We start from the raw sequence: 13,001 nt of genomic DNA on the forward strand, positions 1-13,001 counted from the left end.
AGAAGACCTGGAGCCACGGCACCTGGGTCCAGTCCTGGCCGATTTTCTGTGTGACCTTGGGACAGTCCTTCACCTCTCGGAACCTAGATTTCTCATCTATAAAATGGGAAAAAAATAATACCGACCCCTGCAGGATGGCTCAGCACCCACATTCAAAAATAAGCTGTGTAACTGAAGTGCTTTCAAATGAGAGAGGCGTCTGGTTGGGTATGGACCCACTGATTTTACCTCAGAATGATTTAAAAACGACCTCGAGCAATCAGCCAGACACAGAAGGACAAATACTACATGACCTCACTTACATGTGGAATCTAAAAATGTTGCACTTGTAAAAGCAGAGAGTACACTGCTTGGGGGGTGGGGGAAATGGGGAGATGTTAGTCAAAGGGTACAAAGGTTCAGTTCTACAGGATGAATAAATCCTGGAGATTTAATCTACAGCATGGTGACTACAGTTAACGATACTCTAGTGGATGCTTGAAATTTGCTAAGAGAGTAGATCTGGCCTGGGCTCCGAGTCTGCCGTCTCAGGCAAGCCCCTAGCTCTGCACGTCACAGCACATAATCGGAGCCCAAGAAATGGCAGGTCCCGTTTGAACCCCATCCCTCACAAAGGGGCAGGCCTGGCGGGGCCCATCGTGGAGGTGCTGAGGACTGATACGCACCTGGAGACCAGGTGTGTGGTCAGGGAGGCTGGGAAGGGGCCGCAGGTATGTCTTACCAGTGAGCAGCTGGAGGTCCGGGAGGGGCTCGGAGAGGACCCCCCGGCATTGTTCCTCCACAGGCAGCGGGATCACCAACAGCCCGTCGGCCAGCTGAGGAAAGTCCTTGATGAAGTTGTTCTCCCTGTGGAGAGGAGCAGAGAGACTGCGAAATCCAGGAAGTGAAGGCTGCTGGGAGCTGGGCGGCAAGAGGGCAGGAAGCTTGTTGTCAGAATAGAGACTCAGAGTGGGTAGGCGGCTCTGCGGCATTACCGCTGGCTCCCTGAATCCCAGCTCTGAGAATACAGTGCTAATGACAGGCTCTAGAGCCTGACCAGCTGGGGCCCACCCATTCTGGCCCACCACTTACGAGCTGCGCACGCTACTGGTCCACTTAGAACCTCAGTTTCCTTGTCGTTAAAGTGAGATCTCAGGGTAGTTGTAAATTCTGAATGGACTAAAACTGCCAATTGCTTGAGACACAGTCTGATGCTCTATAAACTACATACGTGGCTGCTGACGTCCCCTTGTATTAGCAATGACGATGGTGAACCAGGCTGTGAGAGAACTTAGGACAGCATGCAAGGCTTGCAGAAAACGGGGGCAAGGTTGAGCTGGAGAAAGGCAGGTATGAAAGAAGGGGTGTTTGTTTGTTTACATGGAAGGGTCCTAAGAGATCATTTGGATCCAACTGCCCCTTTTACAGATGGGGAAACCAAGGCCTGGAGAAGGGCAGTGACTTGCTCAACAACAACTGGTGGGTCGTACTCAAAACCTACGTCTCCCAACCTGCAGGCTAGTGATCCTCTTCTTGCCCTAACTTCTCTGGGGGCCTCTACAGAAGACAGAACTCAGGGGGGCTTCCGGGAACTGAACCCTGAATAAAGGCAGTCGTAAGTGGGGTGGGCAATAGTGCATCCCAAGGAGGCAGGCTTTAATCTTCTAGATAGCAGACCTGTCGAGAAACAGAACAGCCTGCCAACGGAGGTGGTGAGCTTCCTGTTTCTGTGAGCGTGCAGGTAGGAAACCTGGTAGCTGATTGGCATGGATGGTATTGAGGTCCCTTCAGACTCAGAGGCCCTCAGAGTTAGACATACTAAGCACAGTGACAATCTGGGAGGGCGACGCTTATCACTTCATTTGCCACCTGGAATTTGCAAACTTGAAATGAAAATCAGAAAGAGGAAAACTAAAACATGTGCTGCCAAGCAATGCCTTTGCAGCCTGGATCTCAGGCAGTTCACAAGCAGCTGTGCCAGCTGTCAGGGAGCCTGGTCACCTTCCCACCTGTATTCCACATCCCCGCACTCCCCACCCCAGGCACCTGCGAAGTTCACCATCAATTCCTTTATTCAGTCAACACCTTCTCTGTGTCTGACCCCTGAGCAGGTCAGAGTCCAGAAGAGGCGACACAATCCTATCTTCAGCGTTTTATCATCATCGTCATCGTCATCTCTGACTATTTCTTTATTGAAGTCTTAGAATCTGCTAGGATCTGGCTAAGCGCTTTGCATCCATTTTGTCCCTCAATTCTCACAGCAGCCTTCAAGGTCGTTATTATCTTCATTTCACAGATGACAGAAAACGACGTTCAGAAGGACGAGATGGCAGAGTTGGGATTTGAACCCAGGTCTGTGTGACAGCACACCTGATGAGGTAAGGACCGGGCCTGGGACTGTGTGCGTGAGTTTGCAGGTCCACACCTGTACCTGAAGCACGCTATAGTCAGCGTGCCTGTTAATACCCGTACATTAAGCGTGTGTGCCTCGGGGGGCGTGACCTGTCCGTCGGCGGAGCCCTACTTGTTCATCTCCGCATGTGCCTGTGGTTGTGGTGGTTGCCTAGGTGTGTGTGTGTGGTTGGCCTTTGATTTGTCTGCAAACCTGAGTCCCCATTTCAGATCTTCTCTGGCAGTGTTTCTGTAATCGAAGAGGAAGGGAGACCGTCTCCACCCCCATTTCTCTGTCCTCCATTCCCCCTGCCTCTGGGGGGTAAATCCAACCTCAAAGGGACAATGTGTCAGGAGGGCTGGGAGCTCCTGGTGCCCCTTCATGGAGGAAGGTTTCACCTCTGACATTCCAGCAATCAAGGAGGGTCTTGAGGAAGCACCTCAGAAAGAGGGAGAAGATGGAAGGGAGGGAGTTCTCAGGCCAGTGTGGGAGGCTGCGAGGGTGGCAAGGATGAAGCAGAGGATGGCAAGACAGCAACAGCAAAGACCAAGGGTGTTCCTTCAGGACCAGGGCCCTTCAAAGGCCACGTGGGTGATGGCAGTTCTGCGTGGCCTCTGCCAGCAGGGGGCGCCCAGGGCCTTTGCATCAATGGGCTCTCTCAGGAGGCAAAACTTGTTGGGAACCACAGCCTAGCAGAAAGTTCCTCTGGGCTCAGATCCTCAGAGGGAACCCAGGCCGCGCAGCTTCAGTTCACCTGGGAAAGGTGACAGGGAGGCTGGCGGGGTGCTGGCTTAAACTCAGTTGGTCAGAAACCCAATTCAGATTCTAAGAGCTCATGCGTGTGCGTGTGTGTGCGTGTGTGTGTGTGTGTGTGTGTGTGTAGAACAAGCTACCAGGCAACTATCTAGTCCTAATAATAGGAGGAGGATAGGAAGAAGAATGAGTGGTATATCTTGACTGATCATATTTATAAATCATCAGCTGTGTTCTATCGTGTGCCGAGATATGAGTGTGTGTGTCATGGTAACTGCACGAGAACTCCTTGAGACAACTACTGTTGTTAGTCCCATTTTGTAGATGAAGTCATGGATGCTCACAGAGGTTATGGAACTTGTCCAACCGAGGTCCAAAGTTAGGAAGTGACAGTAGCCAAGACGCCACTGTAACCAGTTGGGCTCTGTAAGCACAGGTTCAGGGAGTCAACCCAGAGCACGGACCCTTCGTCACTGAGATAACCTGAGACCTGGCAGTTCTGTTGTTTATAGGCAGAGTGGAACGTGCTTTTGTGCCCATGGCTGTGTGTGTCTGTGTGTGTGCACACGTATGCTCGTGCGTGCGTGCACACACACACATAAATGGATGTTGTGCTTCAAACAGACAGAGCCACTGTTTCTTTAGGTAAACATTTCCCTCCCTATGAAAACAGTTCAGTCTCGGTTGATATTATATAGAAACGATTCATCAGATTTGTAAGATAGTAGGTGGATCCTGGGCCCCATGAACTCAGGACAGTTCCGGGAGTGAGAGGCCTCATTCACCTCACATTTAGTGGGGTCTCTCACGTTCCGGGACGGCTCTGCACACAGGGATACAGCGGCGGGAAGTCAGGGGAGGTGTCTCCATTCACCAAGACCAGGAGCAAACGCAAGCACTGCAGGAAGGTCTCCAAGGCTTTCACAGGCCAGCCCCTGCCTGCTCCTCCTGCCTCAGCGTATGAGCCATGGCCACCTGCCCACTGCTCTCCTGCTGCTCCAATGTCCCTGCATCCTTCTAATGGAGGCTGCATGCTTCCTACAAAGGACCCCATTGAGGCTTTGCCCGCGCTCTGAGAAGCTGTTGTCCCCCCAGTGCACCTGACCCATTCCTACTTATCATTCAGACCACACGTTATTTCCCTGCCTTTGAGAAATCTTCCCAGGAGCGGGTCTGTTCCTTTCTCTCATAGCCTCTTGCTCTTTTGTTCCATGAAGGGCTCCATAGTTCCTAAGCCTAGATGGGCTCGTGGGGGCCTTGTCTGATACCTCCCTCTCCCACTGGACTCTGAGCTCCACGGGACCACGCGATGCCTGTACCATGTCGTGCTGACCCCCTCCCGCGCCCCAGGGCCTAGCACAGTGTGAATGACCTACAAACTGGGTGTTCAATGAATATGTGTTGAGGAAACAAAGGGAGGAAACGCGGAAGTGAAAGTAATGTGTGTATGACCTACATCCTTGGATAGAGTCCTTTCTGATGTTTTAGCACATGGTTCTAGCATGCTTCAGAATCCAAGGACATTAGGGGTGTGCGTCTACAATTACAACTCTTCCACAAGAAGCTTTAAAAATCTAATGTCTTCCTTTAACTTTCTTATGTGCATAGGCATTCTGGCTCCTGGGGAGCTCAGAGAGTAGCCAGAGGCCCCTCTGAGCGAGTGGGGCCCAGATGGGAAAGGTGATCTCTCCCCCCGCCCTCTTGGTGTGTACCTGTGCAAAGGTGTGCCTCCACCTGGGGTGGAGGTGAAGGGAGAGGTGGGGTGAGGAAGTCCAGCAGGATGCAAGAGTCCGCATTGCAAAACTACCTCTTGCATGAAACCATTTCAATTTTCCCCAGTTGGAATACATCTTTCCTATCACTTCTCTCTTATGCATCTTGTTTCGTGAATGGATTCCAGAAGTGGTGGAAATGGCATGGGCTCAGAGGTCAAACAGACACGGATCCCAAATCTGGCTGTGTGACCTTGGAGAGGTCACTTACACTTGATAAGCCTTAGTGATTTCATCTGTAAAATGGGGGTAATGAGTTGAACATCAAGGGGTTGGGAAGAGGATTCATATCAAATTATCTTTAATGTTCAGTCTTTTTCCTGAATCCCATTCTAGATTCTGAATCTCTTGAGAGCCTCAGAGAGCCCAGCACAGAGCCTGTTCACCGTATAACCCCCCGAAGCATATGTTTGATGGTGTGTAGAGGTGAGGGGCAGGTCCCTTCACCTTCCATGGCCCCTGCGTATGGCCTCTAAGTGGCACACACCTACAGAGCATTTCCACGGGAGATGCACCTTGTCCAGTCCCTCCCATCAGCCAGGCTGACAAGAGTCACAAGAAAGGAAAGCTGGGCTCCTCGGCAACCTTCCCCCACCCTTCCCCAGGATTTCCCTGCCACTAGCTGTCTTTTAAGAATATGTGTGAGTGTTTTGGATACATTAATACACAGCCACCAGCATGAAAGAGCCCGTCACCCCTGGTTCTGGGGAAATTAGCATTTAAATTGAGGTATTTCAGGGAAGTGAATCACACCAGAGAAGCCAGCACTGTCTGCAGCGTTTTTTTAGTGGAAGGAAGGCTCAGAGCCTTGACCTAGGAGCTGTTAGTTGGTGGTGGCAGTGTTGGGGGGGTGGGGAGGGGACCACTCTCCCTGGCTCTCCCTAGGCTGCCCAAAGCTGCCTAAAAGACTGGCATCAAACACTCAATCCAGTGCAGACATCTCCCCTGGTTTAAACTGTGCCCTGTCTCTCTCCCCCAACTGAAAATGAGCCTTTCTGCCAGGTACAGGAACAGACTGGCTGAGATGTGACTTCCTCTGTGATCAAGCAGTTGGGACACCTATTCTCATTGTGGCTCCGTCACTGTCTGGCTGGGTGGTTTGGGAAAGTCACTCTTTGCCTCTGGAACTAGGACGGTGAAAGGCTAGTATACAATATTTGTTTCTCCCAAGATTGAGAGGTATTGGGCTAGATTTTACCTAGTCTGTAGGTGCTGGGGTCTCCATGGTGTTTAAACCAAGCCCCCTGCCCCTCGCCCCCCCAAGCTCCACCCTTCTTGGGGACCAGATAGAAAGTTCGTTTTCATGTGATCTGCTTCTTAATTACGGTCTAGCTTTAAGTTCTATAGTCAAAGACTCCAGACTTAGTCATTCTTTCATTCAAGTGTTTATCCATTCATCCCTTTAACACGTCTTGACTCTGATGTGGCAGGCCTTGGGAATACAATGATAAAACAGATATTCTCTGTCCTCACGTTGCCCAGAGCCTGGTAGGAGACCCATGCCCAAATGCTTCTTATGTATATGCGAAAGTGTGCAAGGTGAATATGGTTTTGAAAACATGAACAGGAAGCATTTTTCATTCCTCATAAATCATATTTGTTCATGGCGTCTCACACACGAATCAAAGGCATCCATCCCTTCAGTAGAAAAGCGGACGCCATCCAGAAAAAAAGAGGGTCATCGCTCAGCTTTGAATCTCAAAGCTGACTTTGTAGTGTCTTGAGCTATAGAACAGTTTCAGAAGCCAGCCTGTGCTGGGAGTGAAGGTTCCATGACACATCAAAGCCAAACCGACTGATTCAGAGCGCGCTCTTATTTTAATGCACAGACGGCGCAGACTGTGACCTCAGAGGAGTTCCACCAGACAAGAAAAGGAATGAAAAAACCCTTCTTTTTGCCATGAGTGTTGGGTGGGATTGCTGAAGAGAGAAGCCCAAGGCACCAAGAGTTCAGACCTGCGAATCAGCAACCTCCCTTCTGGCCTTTTGGAAATCAACCCCCATTCCCCACTCACCCCAACCTTGAGGGCCATGTCAACAAATTCCTAAGATAGTAACAAGGGTTTGGGGGAAATTTCAGGGCAGGTGAACAGGATCGATGCAGCTTGTTCCCCCAGATCAGTTATAGTTTTGGGGGAGGCGTTGTGAGCCCCTTTATCTCACAAGCCAATGGGAGCTCCAGTGAGTGGATAGCAACAGGTGAGTAAAAGACGGCAGAATTCAGCCCCCCAGCCTGGTACCCACCGGGTAGATGGACTAAAGCTGATAATACTTCCTGGCATATCCCTGTGCTCATGGAGACAGGGATGAGGAAGGAGTGTGGGATTAGAACATGGGGGCTTCAGAGTGTGGGGACTTTGGACTTCACCGTGGATTCCAGTATGTCGCCCTTCTCAAAAGACTGCCCAAGACCTCCAAGACCGCCATGTTTACAATGGATGCCACTGCCAGGGCCCAGAGTCCCGTTCAAACGATAAGGTCCAGAGTGACTCTCAGGAAGGATTACTAGACCACGTTTGTGCCAACGTCCTCCTATCTGCACCCACCTGTACCCTGAGGCCAAGTGGAGGTGAGGGGAGATGGCCTGGTAAGGAAAAGGCAGGGTTGATTGCTGGGAAGTTCAACTCTGAATGGACTAAACAGTTACCCTAAAGAGGATGCTCCATAGCCTTAATTGCCAAGTTGAAGTACTTTGTTGCTATCAGTGGAACAGAAGCTTAAGGGGAAAATTACGTCAGCCTGTAGAAAATTATAAAGACTACAGTGTCATGCGTAACTGAGTTGTAGTGGAGGAGTGTGTGAACAGTTTACTTACCAAACAGATGGTTATAAGGCAGAGTGATAACTCACGGGAGGTTCATAGACCAAGGGAGTGTAGAGGAGGGACACTTAACACAGACTGGGGAGGGCAGGAAGGCTCCCTGGAGGAGGTGGGCCTTGGCAGATTGGGAGGGGCTACCCAGAGAAAGAGCAAGGAAGGGGGCTATGGGGGGGGTGTCTAGGCAGGAAGAATAAGATGTGCAAATGTCCAAAGGGGTGTCTGTGTGCGTGAGAGAGAGAGAGAGAGAGAGAGAGAGAGAGAGAGAGATTGAAGCTAGTACACTTAGATGGCGCATTACAGAAATGGCGCATTATGGAAGCTGAAAGAAGCTAAGCTTTAAGATGTATAAGCTTTGAAAGAAAAAGGTGAGATGGGCTGGAGAAGAGCAGGTAGAGATCAGATCTTTTAAGGGATGCTGAGAAATGTGGGTTTTATTCTGAGGGCAAGGAGACCCATTATATGGTATTAAGCAGAAGAGCGATGCAATCTAACTGGAGCTTTAGAAAGATTGCCTGGAGACAGGGTGGGGGCTGGACTGGAAAAGGAACAAGATGGGAGGAAGGGAGCCCAGTTCTGAAGTTTTGCAACAACCCAGACAAGACGTGATGGAGTAGGCATAAGGCGGAACATGGAGAGGTGCAGATGTGATAGACTTGGGGAGTAGAAGCTGCTGGGCTCCGTCATCAGTTGGACATGGCGGGAGTAGAAGACGGAGTCATGGGATATGTCAGGCAGTGCTGCCCGCAGGACCCCACCTCCCCCGGAATACTTTATCACTAAGCACCAGAGCTCTCTGGGAGCTCTTTGATTCTCCTCTAACCCGCCTCATCTACACATCCCGATTGCACGTTCTGGTACAGATGCAGCACATAACACCTGTCTCTTCTGATTTTGCCACCATCCCCTCTCCCGGGGACCACCACAGCAGCCCGCCTTCCGCTTTGACCCTGACGTTTATCATCCCCTGGCCAGAATGATCTTCTAAAAGGATGGTCCAAATTCAAAGACATCACTAGCTCCATATGTTAGTGTTCTGTTGCTGCCATAAAAAAAAAAAAAAATCACCGAAACCTAAGTGGCTTACAACAACATAAACTTATTACCTCATGATTCTGTAGGTTAGATGTCTGACATGAGTTTCAGGGCTAAAATCAAAGTATCAGCAGGGTTGCATGTTTCCTGGAGGCACCAGAAGAGAATCCATTCTTCAGAGAAGAATCTTTGAGAATCTTTCAAAGCTGGTCAAGGCAAGTCAAGTCCTTCTGGAACCACTTCATTCTGACCTCCTCTCTTGTCTCCCTCTTCTACTTCAAGGGTCCTTGGCACTGCACTGGGTCCACTTGGGACAATCCAGGATAACCTCTTTATCTCAGATTCAGGTGACTAGCCATTTATTTCCACCTGTACCCTTGATCTCCCTTTGTCAGGTAAGGTCATTTATTCATGGGGTCCAGGAATTAAAACATGGACATCTTAGAGGCCATCATTCTGCCTGCCAAACTCTAGTGTCTCTCACCCCCCACCCCCAACCTCCAGTAGGGTTTTGTCAATGGCTCTCCCTTCACTTGGGACTTAATGCCCCTCCTCTGGGTTTCTGCAGCCCCCATCCTTCCCCTACCTCAGCATTTTCACACTGGACTGCTGTTCCTGGTCACTCACTGGACAAAAGGCACAGAAGGCAATGAACATGTCTGTTTTATTCACTACTGTGCGTCCAGCCCTGACACAGCGGCTGACGTACATACTAGGGACTCAATAAATGCTTATTCAGTGGATGAATGGATGCTGCTTCGCTGAATGGAAATGTAGGGAAGACCATCTGTGGGGCCTGGGTCACTGCCTTTTGCACGTCAGCCTCCCTTCCCAATTCTCCCTTTCTTCCTTAGACATATAGCACACAGAGCAAGTATCATTTTTAAAGGTAATATGTACTGATTGTTTACAATGGGCTGGACATTATCCTAAGGGCTTTGAACGTACCTCATTTCAGACTTACAATGACCCTGCATGGTACCGTGTTTCCCCGAAAATAAGACCTAGCCAGACCATCAGCTCTAATGCATCTTTTGGAGCAAAAATTAATATAAGACCCAGTCTTATTTTAAATATAATATAAGACCGGGTCTTATTTAATATAATATAATATAATATAATGTAATGTAATGTAATGTAATGTAATATAATATAATATAATATAATATAATATAATATAATATAATACCAGGTCTTATATTAATTTTTGCTCCAAAAGACGCATTAGAGCTGATGGTCTGGCTAGGTCTTATTTTCGGGGAAACACAGTAAGTACGCTTATTCTAATTTTTTTTAAGTGAGGGAACAGAAGTATAAAGAAGTTAAATGTGCAAGCTAGTAAGCTGGACTTTGAAAAGTCTAACACCATGTTCTTAAAAAAAAAAAAACTATGCGAAAACATGCTAGTAATGTTTGATTACAATGTTGCCCCTAAGTGAAATGCTGAAAAGTGAAGGTTGACTCATTGCAAACACCAGTGCTGGGAGACGGTCCCAGACGGATGCCCACACAGACGATGGCCGCTGTTCTTTACTGAATGCACGCCATACATGGTTGCGCAGGCTTTTTCTTTCTACCCTTCTTGCTATAAACTGAATGTTTGTTTGAGTCCCCCCAGAATGTACATGTTGAAACCTAGCTCTCAGTGTGGTAGTACTTGGAAATGGGGCTTTTGGGAAATGCGTGGCTCGTGAGGTGGAGCCTCATGAACGGGGTTAGCACCCTTATAAAATACCCCGAGAGCTCCTTGTCCCTTCAGCCGTGTGGGGACTCAGCAAGAAGGCACCATCGAGGAGCCAGGAAGTGCCTCTCAGGAGACACGGAATCGTCCAGTGCCTTCATCTGAGACTTCCAGTCCCCAGAACTGTGAGAAATACATGTTTGTTGTTTAAGCCACCCAGTCTCTGCTATTCTGTTAGAGCAGCCCGAACAGACTAAGGTGAGGAAACGGGGGCTCAGAGAGGTGAGATCACTTTCCTAGGGTCATGTTCGATGAAAGCAGGGTCGTCAGCTTCCCTCCACCACTCATCTCTCTGAGCATGCTCAGACCTGTTTTTCGCTCTCCTGCCCCACCCTCATTCATACACTGGTACACATACACACACACACACACACACACACACACACACACTGTGATGTCTGGGTTACACGTTGCACATGCTTTCCCTCTCTAAATGCAAAACAGCTTTCACCAGTGCCACCAAAACTCACTAAGCATTCCAGGCATGGCTGCTACTAACTCCTGCCCTGGAAATTGTGATCCCTGGAATTGAAAGAAATTGCAGTCTAGAGAAACATGGTCTTCTCCCCAGCCACTTCGTTCTCCATCGCCTCGCCTGAGTGTGTCAGCACTGGAATTCGTCGTCCTGTCATAATACCAGGAACAGGCTGAGCGGCTGTCACTGGAGCTGCTTCCTGAACTTTTCTTCTTGTTCTCAAGGGAAAGTATCAAAGGCCTGGACATAAAACTTGAGAGCTGGAGGTGGGGGGAAGCTCGACTTACTAGGTCCAACCTCTGCATTTTCCTAAGTACTATCATTTCTGTTTTTCAGATGCTATACGTGAGATCTGAAGAGGGAAGTTAGTCTTGCCCGGATCACACAGCCCAGATGCAGCCGAACAGAGATTCCAGTTTAAAGCCTCTGTACACAGATCTGCAGGGTCTGCAGGAAGAATCCTCAGGCCTGAGGTGGCAGCTGAGCCTCAGATGGAGGGTTACTGCTTGGCCCAAATCTCTACCCAGCCCCAGCTCCTACCTGCAGGCTCCAGTTTACCTCCCTTGTTCCCTGAGGGCTCTAGCTGCTCATTTTAACACAACCCAGAGCAGAAGCCAATATCCCCAGACCTTTAAAAATGCTTCAAGCCCAATTAGGATGGTCGTATTCTGGTGTCCAGGGCATTGTCTCTTCTCAGGGCACCTCCATCTCACATGCCATTCGTGTCTGTGTCTCAAGGGTCTAGCATAACAGTTGTTGCAGAGTCGGGGCACAAAAGGCATTCGCCAAATGGGTGCAAGGCCTGGGGCTATCAACTCCCCCTGAATCCTGGTGAGTGTTCTCACCACTCCTCATGCACCCTCAGTCCTGCCCCGGATGGGGAGCCAGTTCTGTGAAGCTGTGCCACTAACCTTCTGTGTGGCCTTGAGCAAGTCCTGTCCCAGCTCTGGGGACCTTTTCAGCCTGGGGTTATTTCTGTAACTAGCCCAGATGTCCCCAAATGTCTCTAACACAGAAGCCGAAGAAGAAGTCATCAAGGCGGGAGGCCTGTTCCCATGGGCACTTTGTGCCCGCTTTCTTACCTTTTCTGGAGCCACCCTCGCAGCCAGACACACCTGGATTTGCACGCTGGGTCCACCTCTCATTCCCTGTGTGGTTCTGGTTGAACTTTGAACATTGAACTTTTTCTGGGTCTCTGTTTGCTCATCAGAACAATCTGAATACTAATCACTCTTGCCTCGCATAGTACAGAATTGTACACCTGAAATCTATGTAATTTTACTAACAATTGTCACCTCAATAAATTTAATAAAGAAAAAAAAAAAAACAGAGTCTGCAATAGGAGTTGCTTAGCAGAGGCTGTAAATAGCAGACTCTCCGTCAATGACACATATTGCTGTTGTCGAGAGCACTGTTCTAGCACGTTTATTTACTTGATTCTCAAAAAGTCATCTTGAGCAGGAATAAGAAAGATACAAATTTTAGAGCTTGAATGAACCTCAAATTCTCTTCTTTTACCCTTTTCTAGAAAGAATATACAGCTTATCCAAGTCACATGCTAGAGTTATAATGAGAATCTAGGACAGGTGGCTGTTAATTTGGACTTCGTTTCTTTATATCATGGGAATTCTTTTTTTCTGGTGGGTTTGATTCTTTCCTACTTCATACACGACTCCTGACCTCTAGGAGAATCATTAATGCTAAAGGCGATATCCCAGTACCAAATGTGGAATGGCTCTCTTCCTACCACAGCACGCACTAAAATCAGTGTGGGTGTGTCTGTGTCCCCCACGTTGGGAACGGGCTGTGTCCTCTCTCTCCTTTCCTTTCCAGCTCCCAACAAAGCTTTGGACACACAGAAGATGCTCAAAAATATTTGGGAAATTGAACCTCCAGTAGGTCAGACTCCAAATTAAAAGAAAAAAAAAGATGTTTCAAAATTCCTAACTTAAAGCAACAACTAGGAAAAATCCAAGCCACCGTTTAACTGACCACACAGCGTCTACACATTTATAGTTACTTCATTCCTGGTAGCA

General features: G+C 48.8%; 1 protein-coding gene across 4 annotated transcripts in view; it reads right to left on the reverse strand.

The window, feature by feature from the left end:
- ASTN2 (astrotactin 2) overlaps positions 1-13,001 on the reverse strand; it is an 839,920-nt gene that overhangs the window by 244,926 nt on the left and 581,993 nt on the right. For all 4 annotated transcript variants that reach the window (XM_074330925.1, XM_074330926.1, XM_019731189.2 and 1 more), the window contains one exon: positions 722-846. In XM_074330925.1, the coding sequence (XP_074187026.1) occupies positions 722-846 (125 nt within the window). The remainder of the gene's footprint in view (positions 1-721; positions 847-13,001) is intronic.

Source organism: Rhinolophus sinicus, linkage group LG04 (genome assembly GCF_036562045.2).
Source record: "Rhinolophus sinicus isolate RSC01 linkage group LG04, ASM3656204v1, whole genome shotgun sequence".
NCBI lineage: Eukaryota > Metazoa > Chordata > Mammalia > Chiroptera > Rhinolophidae > Rhinolophus > Rhinolophus sinicus.